Source organism: Felis catus, chromosome C1 (genome assembly GCF_018350175.1).
Source record: "Felis catus isolate Fca126 chromosome C1, F.catus_Fca126_mat1.0, whole genome shotgun sequence".
NCBI lineage: Eukaryota > Metazoa > Chordata > Mammalia > Carnivora > Felidae > Felis > Felis catus.
The window spans coordinates 51,409,017-51,422,660 of NC_058375.1; the positions used below are offsets into that span (position 1 = coordinate 51,409,017).

General features: G+C 37.6%; 1 protein-coding gene across 9 annotated transcripts in view; it reads right to left on the reverse strand.

The window, feature by feature from the left end:
- Nucleotides 1-13,644, reverse strand: part of DOCK7 (dedicator of cytokinesis 7) — a 227,551-nt gene that overhangs the window by 198,797 nt on the left and 15,110 nt on the right. For all 9 annotated transcript variants that reach the window (XM_045035944.1, XM_045035942.1, XM_045035945.1 and 6 more), the window contains exon 2: nt 2,852-2,957. In XM_045035944.1, the coding sequence (XP_044891879.1) occupies nt 2,852-2,957 (106 nt within the window). The remainder of the gene's footprint in view (nt 1-2,851; nt 2,958-13,644) is intronic.

Below are 13,644 nucleotides of genomic sequence, written 5' to 3' on the forward strand. Positions count from 1 at the left end.
TGGGAGAAATAATAGTATGTTTGTATACTGATGGGAATGTTCAGGAAAATAAAGAGCAAAAGTGATAAAAGAGAAGGGAGAATTCTTAAAGTATTATATTTGAATAACAGAGAAGTAGGGATTAACTAATCCCTCCACTTGTTCACTAGTGGTTCATCTAGAGTAACAAGTAAACAGGTAGACTACATGGGTACAGATGACAATCGGTGAACACAAATGCTGGTAGGAGTATGTGGAAGTTCTTTTCTGACTGTTTCAATTTTCACAAGTGCAATATGAAGCCAAGTCATCCTAGGAGTGAAAATGGGAATCAGCAATTAGGGGTTAAGAGAAGGAGGCATGAAATAAGTCAACTAAAACAGTAGGAGAATGAATGGACTAGGAAAATATACTATTTGCCTGGAAATGTTAAAGCCAACGTAAGTGAGTGGTCATAAACTGAGACCAGTCAATGGGATTGTGTTTTCTCGAGCCACACTCAGCTAAGTGCAGGTATGAAACAAGCAGAGAGCTGTATTTGAAAAGCACTTCTGGGTGTGCTGATGACATGAGAAGTTAAGGAATTCAAGGGTATGTATATGCAAGAGAGTAATTATGACGATCAACAAATAATTTAAGTTTGGTAAGGAAAGAAAAGAAAACATCGAAAGGTGAGGGGCAGGAAAAAGTTAGTAGAATCATGGATTCTAGATTCTGGTGGGGGTGAAAGACAGCTGGGAGTCAGGATTCCAAAACAAGAGAGCAAGAAAGATAAGACGTAGTAGCCAAAGAAGCATAAAACTGAGATTACAAAGGGGTTAAAATTATTTATAATGACCAAATCTAAGGTATGACTATGGAAGTGAGTAGCTGAGGTATGATACGAGACATAGGTTATCAGTACAGAAAAGGAGTTCAAGATTCTGAGAGGGTATTAAAAGAATCACCTCCATGTACACTGAAATCACCCAGAAATCCATATATTCTAAAGTTTCTCCAATCAGCATGTAACTGTTATTAAATTTCATCTTTAAAACTTTTAAAAACACAAACATTATAAACATGTCATTACAAGGCAATCAAACTGTTATATTCTGTCATACCATCTTTTTTCAATAATTGGTACCGTTTAGTTCCTAAATGAAGTGTTAATAGGGCGTCTGGGTGGCTCAGTCGGTTAAGGCTCTGACTTCAGGTCAGGTCAGGTCATGATCTCACGGTTTTGAGTTCCAGTTCCGCATAGGGCTCTGCTGTCAGCGCAGAGCGTGCTTTGGATCCTGTCTCCCTCTCTCTCTCTACCCCTGCCCTGCTTGAACACACATGCACGCACTCTCTTCCAAAAATAAATAAACTTTAATTTTTTTTTTTTAACGTTTATTTATTTTTGAGACAGAGAGAGACAGAGCATGAACAGGGGAGGGGCAGAGAGAGAGGGAGACACAGAATCTGAAACGGGCTCCAGGCTCTGAGCTGTCAGCACAGAGCCTGACGCGGGGCTCGAACTCACGGACCGCGAGATCGTGACCTGGCTGAAGTCGGACGCTTAACCGACTGCGCCACCCAGGCGCCCCAAAAAATAAATAAACTTTAAAAAAAAATGTGTGAATACATAATTCCACCAAAGTCACTTTTTTTTTTTAATGTTTTTATTTATTTTTGAGACAGAGAGAGACAGAGCATGAGCAGGGGAGGGGCAGAGAGAGAGACACAGAATCTGAAACAGGCTCCAGGCTCTGAGCTGTCAGCACAGAGCCTTATGCGGGGCTCAAACTCACAGACTGTGAGATCATGACCTGAGCTGAAGTCTGACGCTTAACCGACTGAGCCACTCAGGCATCCCCAAAATTTTTTTTTGATGTTTATTTATTTTTGACAGAGAGAGAGAGAGAGACAGAGAGACAGAGAGAGACAGAGAGAGACACAGCATGAGCGGGAGAGGGGCAGAAAGAGAGGGAGACACAGAATCCAAAGCAGGCTCCAGGCTCTGAGCTGTCAGCACAGAGCCCGATGCGGGGCTCAAACTCCGAACTGCAAGGTCATGACCTGAGCTGAAGTCAGACGCTCAACCGACTGAGCCACCCAGGTGCCCCCAAAAGTCACTCTTAACTACTTTTTTAATTTTTGACAAATAGAGGCATAGTTTTAATTTATATTCTTACTCTAATAAGTATCCATTTTTTATCAAAATTGATTATCCACATGCCAGTTTCCTTAATAAGAAAACCCACGTTTAGGGCCACCTGGGTGGCTCAGTGGGTTAAGCATCCAACTATTGATTCTGGCTCAGGTCATGATCTCAGTTTGTGAGACGGAGGCCATCAGGCTCTATACTGACAGCATAGAGACTGCTTGGGATTCTCTTTCTCCCTCTCTCCCTGCCCCTCTCCCCCTTTCACCCTCAAAATAAATAAATAAAACTTTAAAAAAAGAAAAAAACATGTTTATGTCTCTGACATAGCACCTGGTTAAGGCAATGATTCAATAATTGTATATTCCCTTCTATTAAAGGGGACATACAATACTACAAATCCACATATTTATCTAATGCTGCCTTCAGTAACTATTTCTAGAACAGATTCCTAAAGGTTCCTGTAATGAATCAACTTGGATCTGGGAAGTCTTACCTATAAAGTTCCAGAGTTGATAAATCCTGAATGTAAAGTTTCAAAGTTGACTCAGAAATTAACACCTGTATCACACTTCCTAACATTATTCTCCAACTCAAATTTCAGGAAAGACAGGGGTAGCAACAAGTAAGTTTATGAGACTACTGATGGAACCCAAAATCCATTGGTCTTGTCTTTCCACTATTTTGTCATGGCCTCGTCAGTAACACACCAGTAACATCCCATATTTTAAATATGCTACTTACTGTGGTATGATGGGATATATTACCAACAATGTTGAGGTTTTTGAGCAGTTGGGGAGAACCACTGTATTGTCCAGAGATCTGCTTCCTGACTTCAGCAGCCACAGTTCTACAACAAAGAAAGCAAATATATTATTTTAAAAAGAAACAACCGGGGAGCCTGGGTGGCTCAGTTGGTTAAGCGTCCAACTTCAGTTCAGGTCATAATCTTGTGGTTCATGAGTTCGAGTCCCGCATAGGGCTCTGTGCTGACAGCTCAGAGCCTGGAGTCTGCTTCAGATTTTGTGTCTCCCTCTCCCTCTGCCCCTCGCCTGCTTGCATTCCGACTGTCTGTCTCTCTCTCCTCCCTCAAAAAGAAATAAACATATAAAAAAATTAAAAAGAAAACAACTTAGTTTAAAATGGTAAGAAACTAAGTATATTAAATATCCATTTAAAAACCAACAAAATCTCAGAGTATCAATAGGGTCATAAATTTGTAAGATATTTCAGTAAATACTGCCTATAATTACAGTACAACATCTTTATGCTGATGTAGGACACAAAAGTGAAAGCCAACTTACAGCAGGTTTTTTTTTGTATATGGCATTTCAGGGAACATATTTTGGCTTACGACAGAGCAAGAAGCTATAATAAGATATATATATTAAAATGTGCATATCTTAAAGATATAAAATTCTAAAATATTTTATAAACAAAGAATTAGGAAGAAAAAAACTCTTCTTTCCTATCTAATATTGTTAGCTATTCATTCATGCCCCAGAAAACTATTCCCTATTTTTACTTAAGTAACAGAAAATCACCTTAATACTATGGCATTAATGGCTTTCCACGATCTGACCCTAATCACCTGGTTCCAGCCTTGCATGTCCTTTCCCAAATTCTTGTCAGTGAACATAAATTGTTTTCCACAATGTTGTTTCTGTCCTGTACCCACAAATTCAATTCTTAACTAGTTTTAAGGGTAAAACCTAAATGACAGGAACTGTATACAAACTTATGATAGCTCACCCCAAACAAAAATAATTCCACCTTTCATTAAGACTTTCATTTATAATCTAATGCATTTTCCTCCTTCCTAGTTATTTTTTCCACATTTTATAGACACTATATAAAAAGAGGCAGTGTTTAATTCACCATTGTTTTCCCTAAAATATTCAGCATGTGGCACTCAAAACAGGTGACTGGTTAGCCCTATGAAATATACAATATTACTGAACTTTTTGACAAATGAAGTAAATCACAAAAGAATTACCATAATTCAACAGATAAATCTTTATTTGAATTAGGATTAGAGTTTAAAAGTTCCACAATTTCAAGCTGGTTAGTGACCCTTGGGGGCATACTAGTATTTCAAATTTACTGAAATAGCATTTCTGAAACAGAAATATTTTAGAAATTCAAATGACTTTTGGGGCACCTGGGTGGCTCAGTTAGTTAAGCATCCAACTTCAGCTCAGGTCATGATCTCACATTCCGTGAGTTCAAGCTCCAGGTCGGGCTCTGTGCTGACACCTCAGAGCCTGGAGTCTGCTTCGGATTCTGTGTCTCCCTTTCTCTCTGCTCCTCCCCTGCTCATTCTCCCTCTCTCTCTCTCAAAAATAAATAAATATTAAAAAAAGAAAAAAGAAATTCAAATGACTTTATACCTTATTAGTCTCCCATTTTCCTTACATTTTCCAAAACTATAAGCAAAATATTCAGTGAGACCCAAATCCAATAAATAACATCCCCGCATTAGTAACATTTTTATTAAATAGAAATTATAACCCCCCAAAAAAGAAATTATAACACAACATAAAATAAACACCACTATCCATAGATTCTGTGCAATTAACTTTCTGTAGTCACTATCTAACTTCTACACTACGATCACCAACTGGCCACTTCCTTATTTTACAAAACTAGCCTTCTGGGTTTTGCTTTTTTTCTTTTACTCTTTTCCAAAATCTAAACCCTACTTTCTCCTACCATTTTACTGCAAATCAGCTGAAACAGGTCTAATGACCTGGTTTCTGGGCCAGCTTGATGATACTTGCGTCCTGCAGTGTTCTCATGCTCTGAATTCAGAGCCCTTTGCATCTTGGTCCCCGTTCAAATTTCCAGCTGAATTTCTACAAAATCTCATTTTCCAAAAATTATCCAAATTTATGATACAATCTTTCCCCTCTTTCTTCTCTTCCATACCCCTTTCCTTTTTTCATATTCAATCATTCCACACATTTGTCAAGCACTGTTTTGAGCCTACTACTCAATTAGAAATTTTTCATACAAAGGTGAAAAAGTTTTTCTTTCAGTCTCAAGATACTGAATTACCTCAGTGATCTGAGGTACTTTAGAACATTTTTGTGTGTTATAAAAAACTAATTCGTTATTCATAACTGCTGGAACCTAGAAGTTTATCCTTCAGTAGGTAAATGGATATACAAAGTGTGGTACATCCATACAATGCAATATTATTCAACAACAAGAAGAAATAGGATATCAAGTGACAAAAGACATGGAAGAACCTTAAAAGAATACTGCAAGTGAAACAATCCAGTCTGAAAAGTCTACTTACTGTAGGACTTCAACTATGTGACATTCTGGAGAAGGCAAAACTATGGAGACATTAAAAAACATAGGGGTTGCCCAGGTTGGAATGGGGAGGAAAAGGAAGAGACAAATAAATAGTGCATAGGGAATTTTTAGGGCAGCAAAACTATTCTGTATGATTCTACAATGGTAGATAGATTCCTTATACATCTGTTAAAACCTGCAGAATGTACAACACAAAGAGTAAACCCAATGTAATCTAAGGACTGTAGTTAATAATAATGTATCCATATTGGCTCATCAATTAAAACAAATGTACCACACTAACTCAGGATGTTAATAACAAGGGAAACTTGCTGGGGAAATATAGAAGGGAATTCTCTGTACTTTCCACCAGATGTGAGAAGACAAGAAAGTTCACTTCAGTTTAGAATTTCCCTTAGTCCTCTTAATGAAGCCTATATTATGGGTGCTCACTATTGTGTTTAGTTTAAAGGCCTTAAAATCTCCTGATTCTTTTAAGACTTAGATGAGAATATGAAAAAGTTTTTCATAGGGCAACACAGAACAAATATTCTGTGTCTCCCTTCCTCAGAGCTGTTCAACTCGGTCTACCAATCTCAGCACTACCTCACTGTTTCTGGGGCTAAACCATGAGTAATCTGAATTTTATCAAACACAGGATGTCATTAGTTGTTAAGACCTGCTACTACTTCATGTACAGCTAAGAAAAAAAAAATTGCCAATTAACCACCATACCATCAATTAAGTGGAAGACATATCCTGTTTTCAGAAGATGTTAAGCAGTGAAACTTAAGTGAAATATGGTTTCCTCAAAAAGAGATGATCTTTTCTTTATTAAAAGAGACAGACAACAAAAGATAATCCCCATGCTACAAATATTTGTCTTATTTCTATATGACAAAATTTCCCCCAAAAACAAAATTAGTAGTAACTTGAAAATAAAAACCATTTCCATATGGGCTATGATAGCAATAAAAATATTGCCCAAACAAGGGATGTATTCATACTGAGACCCTCTGCATGAAAAGATTTCATGGAATGGTACTGAGAAAATTTTCCCAAGAAATAAAATCTTTTTTTTTTTTTTCAACGTTTATTTATTTTTGGGACAGAGAGAGACAGAGCATGAACGGGGGAGGGGCAGAGAGAGAGGGAGACACAGAATCGGAAACAGGCTCCAGGCTCTGAGCCATCAGCCCAGAGCCCGACGCGGGGCTCGAACTCACGGACCGCGAGATCGTGACCTGGCTGAAGTCGGACGCTTAACCGACTGCGCCACCCAGGCGCCCCCCAAGAAATAAAATCTCTTAACCACACTATGGCCCGAAGTATTCAAGACAAAAAAAAATGCTGAATAAATATAGTTCCTATATCAGTTAAAGTCCTTTATCATAAAAGAGTCCTTACTTACCCATAGGGAATAGTTCTGAGACCCCCAGTGGATGCCTGAAACTCTGGATTATACTGAACCCTATCTATACGTTTTTTCCTATACATACTTACCTATGAAAAAGTTTAATTTACAAATGATGAGTATTAAGGAGGGCACTTGTTGGGATGAGCAATGGGTGTTATATGTAAGTACTACACTGTATGTTAACTAACTTGAATTTAAATAATTTTTTTAGAAGTGAGGCAAAGAGATTAACAATAACTAATAAAATAGAGCAATTAAACAATATACTGTAATAAAAGTTATATAAATGTGTTCTCTCAAAATATCGTATTGTACTGTATTCTTTTTTCTTGTGATGTGAAATGATAAATGCCTACATAATGAGACGAAGTGAGGTGAATGCTGTAGGCACTACAACGTGACATTAGGCTACTACTAAAATGAGACATGCTGGATGGTCAGAAGGAGAATCATCTGCTCTCCGACTGAGGTTGACAGCGGAAAGTAAAACTGTGGATAATGGGAGACTACCGTAGATTGCTTTTTCCAATAATTATTTTTCCTACTCCTAGTGATAGCTCTATAGCAGGGAAATACAGGGAAGCCTTTTTTACTTCTAATAAGCTATTAATATTAACTGCAAGGTGGAAAGAATAAATCAAAAATTCCATAGGTACTCATGCTCCTAAATTATGAGAGAATACCGTCTTCCCCACCCAAAAGAACATGATGGAATACTTGAACTATTTGCCTTCTTATCAATTCTCTCCATTTCCACAAGCTCCCTCATTATGTCAACAGGCATTATAATTTTCACAAGAGAAAGCACTCACTAAGGTCATTCACCATAGGATATTGGAAATAACCAACAAGGACTCACATCCTGAAGGAAATTATGTTGCATTTAATCTTTCTTCTAATCTCCTCCCACTTTCAGATGCCCCATCTGACTATGATTTCCAGAATGACCAATCTGGGCCTCTCTCATCTCTAGTCATTCTTCACGGGATCAGAAGTAAAACCTTAGTAAAGATGAGTAAGGAGAGGGGAGTCTGGTAGACCTTAACCTCTCTTGATCTCAGGGTTCTAAGTTCAAGTCCCACGTAGAGCTTACTTAAAAAATAAAATAAATCTAAAAACAAATAAATACAATTTAACAAAAAAGAGGAGTAAGGAGAGTTTAGACAAAAATAAAAAAGAGTTTAGTTGAGCTTTTCTTATAAAGTCACAAAAAAGAGCCACAATGTTCTCTGTCAAAGAAGAAAATAAGATCTCTTGGAACTGGCACTGTTTATACATAACATAAAAGTCAGAGAAGAAGGGAAGGGTAGAAGGATACACCAGGCAATATATCAGGTAAGAGAATACATCAGAGACAAGGCAAAAAAGGACTAGCTAAAAATCCCCAAAAGAAAATGGAAAAGAGCAGCTGATAGATACTCCAGTGTTATGACTATCCAAACCCAAGATTGGTGACTGACGGGTTGAATCATAGTTGTACCACTGTGTATAGTTGGCATTAAAGACAATGAAAAGCAAAATAAAAAAAAAAAAATCGATTAGATCTAGGCCACCTCTGACCCAGTAAGGATGTGGAAAGAGGGGCCGTGAGCCTCACAGTTAGCAATCTTTGGGGGTTGCGGTGGGTCAGTGACAGGTATGCACCTGGCCAGCATTTCTGCCGCTTTGCCTGGGAGGACTCAAACTGGCACCTGGAAACTTTAGGAAGACGTGATTTTCAAAAGTAATTATGAAAACATTTGTCATTGGAATTAGTGGTGTGACAAATGGCAGGAAGATAACACTGACTAAGAAACATCTCCCAAACTGCAGGATCATATCTCAGGATGATTTCTTTAAGCCACAGTCTGAGATAGAGACAAATACAAATGGATTTCTGCAGTATGACATGCTTGAAGCACTTAATGTGGAAAAAATGTCCACCATTTCCTGCTGGATGAAAAGCCCAAGACACTCATTGGTATCAACAGACTGTGGAAATGCTAAGGGATTTCCCATATTAATCACTGAAGGCTTCCTTCTCTTTAATTATAAGCCCCTGACACTCTATGGAACATAGGAGCTACTTTCTGACCACTCCATATGAAGAACGTTAAGGGGAGGAAGAGTACAAAGGTCTATGAGCCTCCAAACCCTTCCAGGGTACTTGGATGGCCACGTGTGGCCCATCTATCTAAAGCACAGACAAGAAATGGAGACATCAGGTGGGAAATGGTTTACCTAGGCAGAACAAAATCTGAAGAGGACTTCTTTCCACAAATGTATGAAGATCTACTATAAGAACTAGCAAAGCAAAAGTGTTTGCAAGTAGCAACATAAAGATGGAGTGGACTAAATCCTTCCTGAAATGAATTAGGAAACTCAAAGGAGAATGTTTAAGAACTTTTAACAATACATAATATGTAGTTTGGTTGATGACAGCCGTTGGTTCATTTGTATTATCACACATGGTTTCCCCAATATGTGGAACAGTAAATAGTGGTCTATACCTTTGGTATAGGAATTTACCTTGATAAGCTGTTCTCACTCCAAGGGGTGCAGAGATACAGCATAGCTCACAAACAATGAGTCAGTTCCTCTAATGACTGTCAAACTTTTCTGAATGGGACCCAGAGTACAAAATAAGGCTTACATCACAATCCAGTATATATGCAATCTATCATGTCTGTATGTGTCGATGTGTTTGTGTATATATGTGTCTCTGTACATACAAATACAAACGTGTATGATGTGTGTGTATATATACACACATATCAAGTAACACAAAGCATTTACCTTAGATATAATGCACGGTGATATTTTTCTACTTGTAATTTTTTTTAATATTCGTTACCATCCAATGCCACTGCCTACCTCCTGCAAATAAAGGCTTTTTTAGGAGTAGCAGTCACATTGGATAAATCAAAATTTACTAGAAAAAAAAAGAAAACAATAGATTAAAGAAATGCAACATCGTGTTACCTCCTAAGTATCTGTGCCAAAAAAATGTTTAACCTGAATTAAATCAAACCTATACATCTAACACCCAGTTTACAGGAAATACAGAGAACACTAAAACTAGTGCCAAAGGAAGCAATCAGACAAAAACCAGAAGGCAGGTCATTCTGTACCACAAGTCTCTTCAACAAATTAGCATGATGAGTATCTAAAGACAGAGTAACGTTTAGCATAAAAAAGACCTCATATGAAAAAAGTAAAGTCTACTTAAAAGAAGAAAAAAAGACTGAGAGATAAAACTAAATGTAATGAATGGTTCCTAACTGGATCCTGATTTGAACAAACTAGCTACAAAACACATTGTTGGGGATAATGAGAAATGTGAATATGGACAAGGTATAACACAATGAAGAATTATTGTTTTTTTAATGTGTGTAACAGTATTATTACAGTAATCCAAGAAATGTCCCTATATTTCAAAGATACAAATGATGTCAGCAATTTAGCTTTAAACTCTTCAGTTATTATCAATCTACCCTAATGGACAAAACTAACTAACTATGGAGTACAGATGAGGCAAATACCCTTCGAGAAGCATATCATGTTCTCTATAAAGCCCTGCCTGATTATTTCTGTTCTGTTCCACTCAGATTAGATACTCCTCCTCTGTCCTTTCCAAGTACTCTGTGTTCATCCATATACATTCAAGGAAACAGTTTCCAGGAGGCTAATTCAGACAGGCAGCAGACCAGCCACACTGCTTTTCACCATGGACCAAGAACCTGGCCTTGCTGACAACGTTTGATTTCAAGAGTAGGAAAGCCCAAAGGTTTGTAAACATTCTCTTTGATAGAAGCGCATAAATTGCAAGGCAGGTTCTTCTGGAATACTAATGCAACCCTCCAATATAAAAGTATGGTTGAAGAAAAAAAGGTACAGTGAAGGATTTGAGAACTTGGCTTCTCAGGCTTGGCACATTCTCACTCTTCAGAGGCACCTTTGCAATTTCTTGAGGAATTAGGGAGGACAAGGAAACTTTACTTCTGATTGGAGTATGCTATTCTGGCTCTTATTTTGTACAAATGTCTCAAAGCATGTTAATTTCTGCCATTAAAGAAAATGTATATTCTTTAATTCTGTCTGGTGGCACTTTTCTAGCAAAAACTATCTCCTTGTGATAACCAAACAATATCGCAGACATAGCATCTATCAAATGGTTTTGAAATCTATTTACCAATCTCCTTGCAAGAAACCCAGCAGTAAAAGGTGGGACTTCATTTACCTTTGCACCCTCTAGCAGAGTGCCTGGCATATCCTGAGTACTTAATAAACGTTTAAGCTGAAGTGAAAAAATGGGAATAGAGAGAAATTTTCATAGTTCTTTCCTCACAGGAAAGTAGTTAGGTAAGAATGCTAGAATGGAACAACAGATGTGAGCTTCTTGAAGACAGGGACTACATCCTATTAATCTTTACAACCTCATATTTGAGACAATGGAGAGAGAAAGAGAGAAATGGAGACATGGGTATAAGAGTACAGAGAAAATACCTTCCAAATACCTTTTAGAGAAGACTAATTTGTAAGTATGGTTGGTTTTTAATTGATTGGGAAAGGACAAGGAATTATGACTTTTTATCTATTACTGCCAAACAGGTAAATATTTGCTGGGGGACAGGGGGGTGAAATCTGAATCCACAGAAGAATTCTAAATATATAACCTTTTCTTTAAGAACCTTGCTGACATCATTATTGTCCCATTTGCTAAGTGAAACACGGAAACACAATGTTCTATTCCATGTGAAACTCTTCTTCTTAAACAAGATATATGATATTTTCACTTATCTCAAAATAGTCTCTAATATGTCTTTAGCATATCTGCAAAGGTCTGGTTCCAGAACTATGTTCAAACCCTACAATTATGTAAATAAAGTTACTATGAGAAGCAGAGGAAATACGATTTTCCAACCTGGAGAAAAAAAAAAGAAACAACTCTATAAAAGAAGGCATCTTTTGAAGTAGGTTCCACACCCACCCAAAGTGGGTCTTGAACTCATGACCCTGAGATGAAGAGTCACATACTCTACTGACTGAGCCAGCCAGGCGGCCCAGAAAGACATCTTTTAAGACAGAAAACAGGGGCGCCTGGGTGGCTCAGTCGGTTAAGCGGCCGACTTCGGCTCAGGTCATGATCTCACGGTCCGTGGGTTCGAGCCCCGCGTCAGGCTCTGTGCTGACAGCTCAGAGCCTGGAGCCCGTTTCGGATTCTGTGTCTCCCTCTCTCTCTGACCCTCCCCCGTTCATGCTCTGTCTCTCTCTGTCTCAAAAAAATAAATAAACGTTAAAAAAAATACTATCTCCAACTAAAGACAAAAAAAAAAATTAAAAAAAAAAAAAGACAGTAAACAAAAGGAGTATGTACCTGGCATTAAAAAATTCAAATTTCACAAAGAGATAAAAACAAAAGGTACATCTCTCTACCATTTCCAATCCCCAGTTCTATTCCCCAAATGTAACCACTTAATATTTTATCAGGTATCCTTCAAGAAAAAGATGTGACGGGGCACCTGGGTGGCTCAGTCAGTTAATCGTCTGACTCTTGCTATCAGCTCAGGTCATGATCTCAAGGTGCATGAGTTTGAGTACCACACTGGGCTCCCTGCTGATAGCGCAGAATTTGCTTGGGATTCTGTCTCTGCCCCTCCCCTGCATGCTCTCTTTCTCTCTCTCTCTCAAATAAAATACATAAAGTTTACAAGAAAAAAAAAAGATGCATCTACTTTTTAATGTCCACATATGACATCGTACAATAAAAAACCTTTTTTGATACCTTATATTATACACTTAATATATCTTGGGAATCTTTCCATATCAGCACATAAAATTAGTAATGGTCTAACACTAGTTATCAAGCATTTACAACTTGTGTGCCAGATACTGTGTAAAGGGTTAGATTTGTTATACCTCATTTAATCCTCAGAAAAACTCTATGAAGTAGGCATTATATCAGGATACTTAAGCATCAAGAGGTTAAGGTCACATAACTAATAAGGAATAAAACCAAGATCTGAACATGGAGCCCCACTCTTAAACACTGCTCTCCTAATTTTTATCTGCTACAGAGGTCAAGATATGGGTAAACCAGAACATATTTAGCCAGCAGTCTCTATTGGTAAACATTTAGGCTATTTCTAGTTTTTGCAAAGATTATCACTGGAATCCAAGCTCCATTAGAGATTTTTATCTAAATCTAAAATTATGAATGATCCTTATTTTCTCTTTTGGGCCTTTTGTATTTCCAAATTTTCTGCAGCACCATATATTATTTTATAGTCAGAAAAAAACAGATATTTTTAGATAAACGTCAAAAATAAAGGAACTTCCCAAGCTTATTAAAGGTAGAGAGGCAGGGTTTGTATTCAGATCCACAAAGCTCCTAAGGCCTATTTCCTTGAAAGTAAGTTTCCAAAAGTCGATGATTCTAGCTGCAGTTCATATTAATGAGTTCTCTAGTCTCAAAAACCTAGCCTATGAGGTCAGCTAAAGATACTCAGTGAAAATGTCTAGTGTATACACTAACATATTAATAGGAGCACTGTAATTACAACCACCACCACTGTTATGATCTGCTTCCTATCTTTCATGGCTGGCCAAATAAAACTCCTGTCTGAGGCCCTGTCACTTATCAGTTAGCCTGTGTTGAACTCTTCGGGAATTTACGTTCACAGTGGACCAGTAACCACTAAAGGTCTAAGAAAACAAAAACAGATAGAGATTGATTTGTTAAAACCAAAGAACAGAAATCCTTCTATATAATACACTTAACATTTAAGACAGTTCCTTTTGGGGGGAGGATAAGGAAAAAAAGATGTCTATGACTCATGTA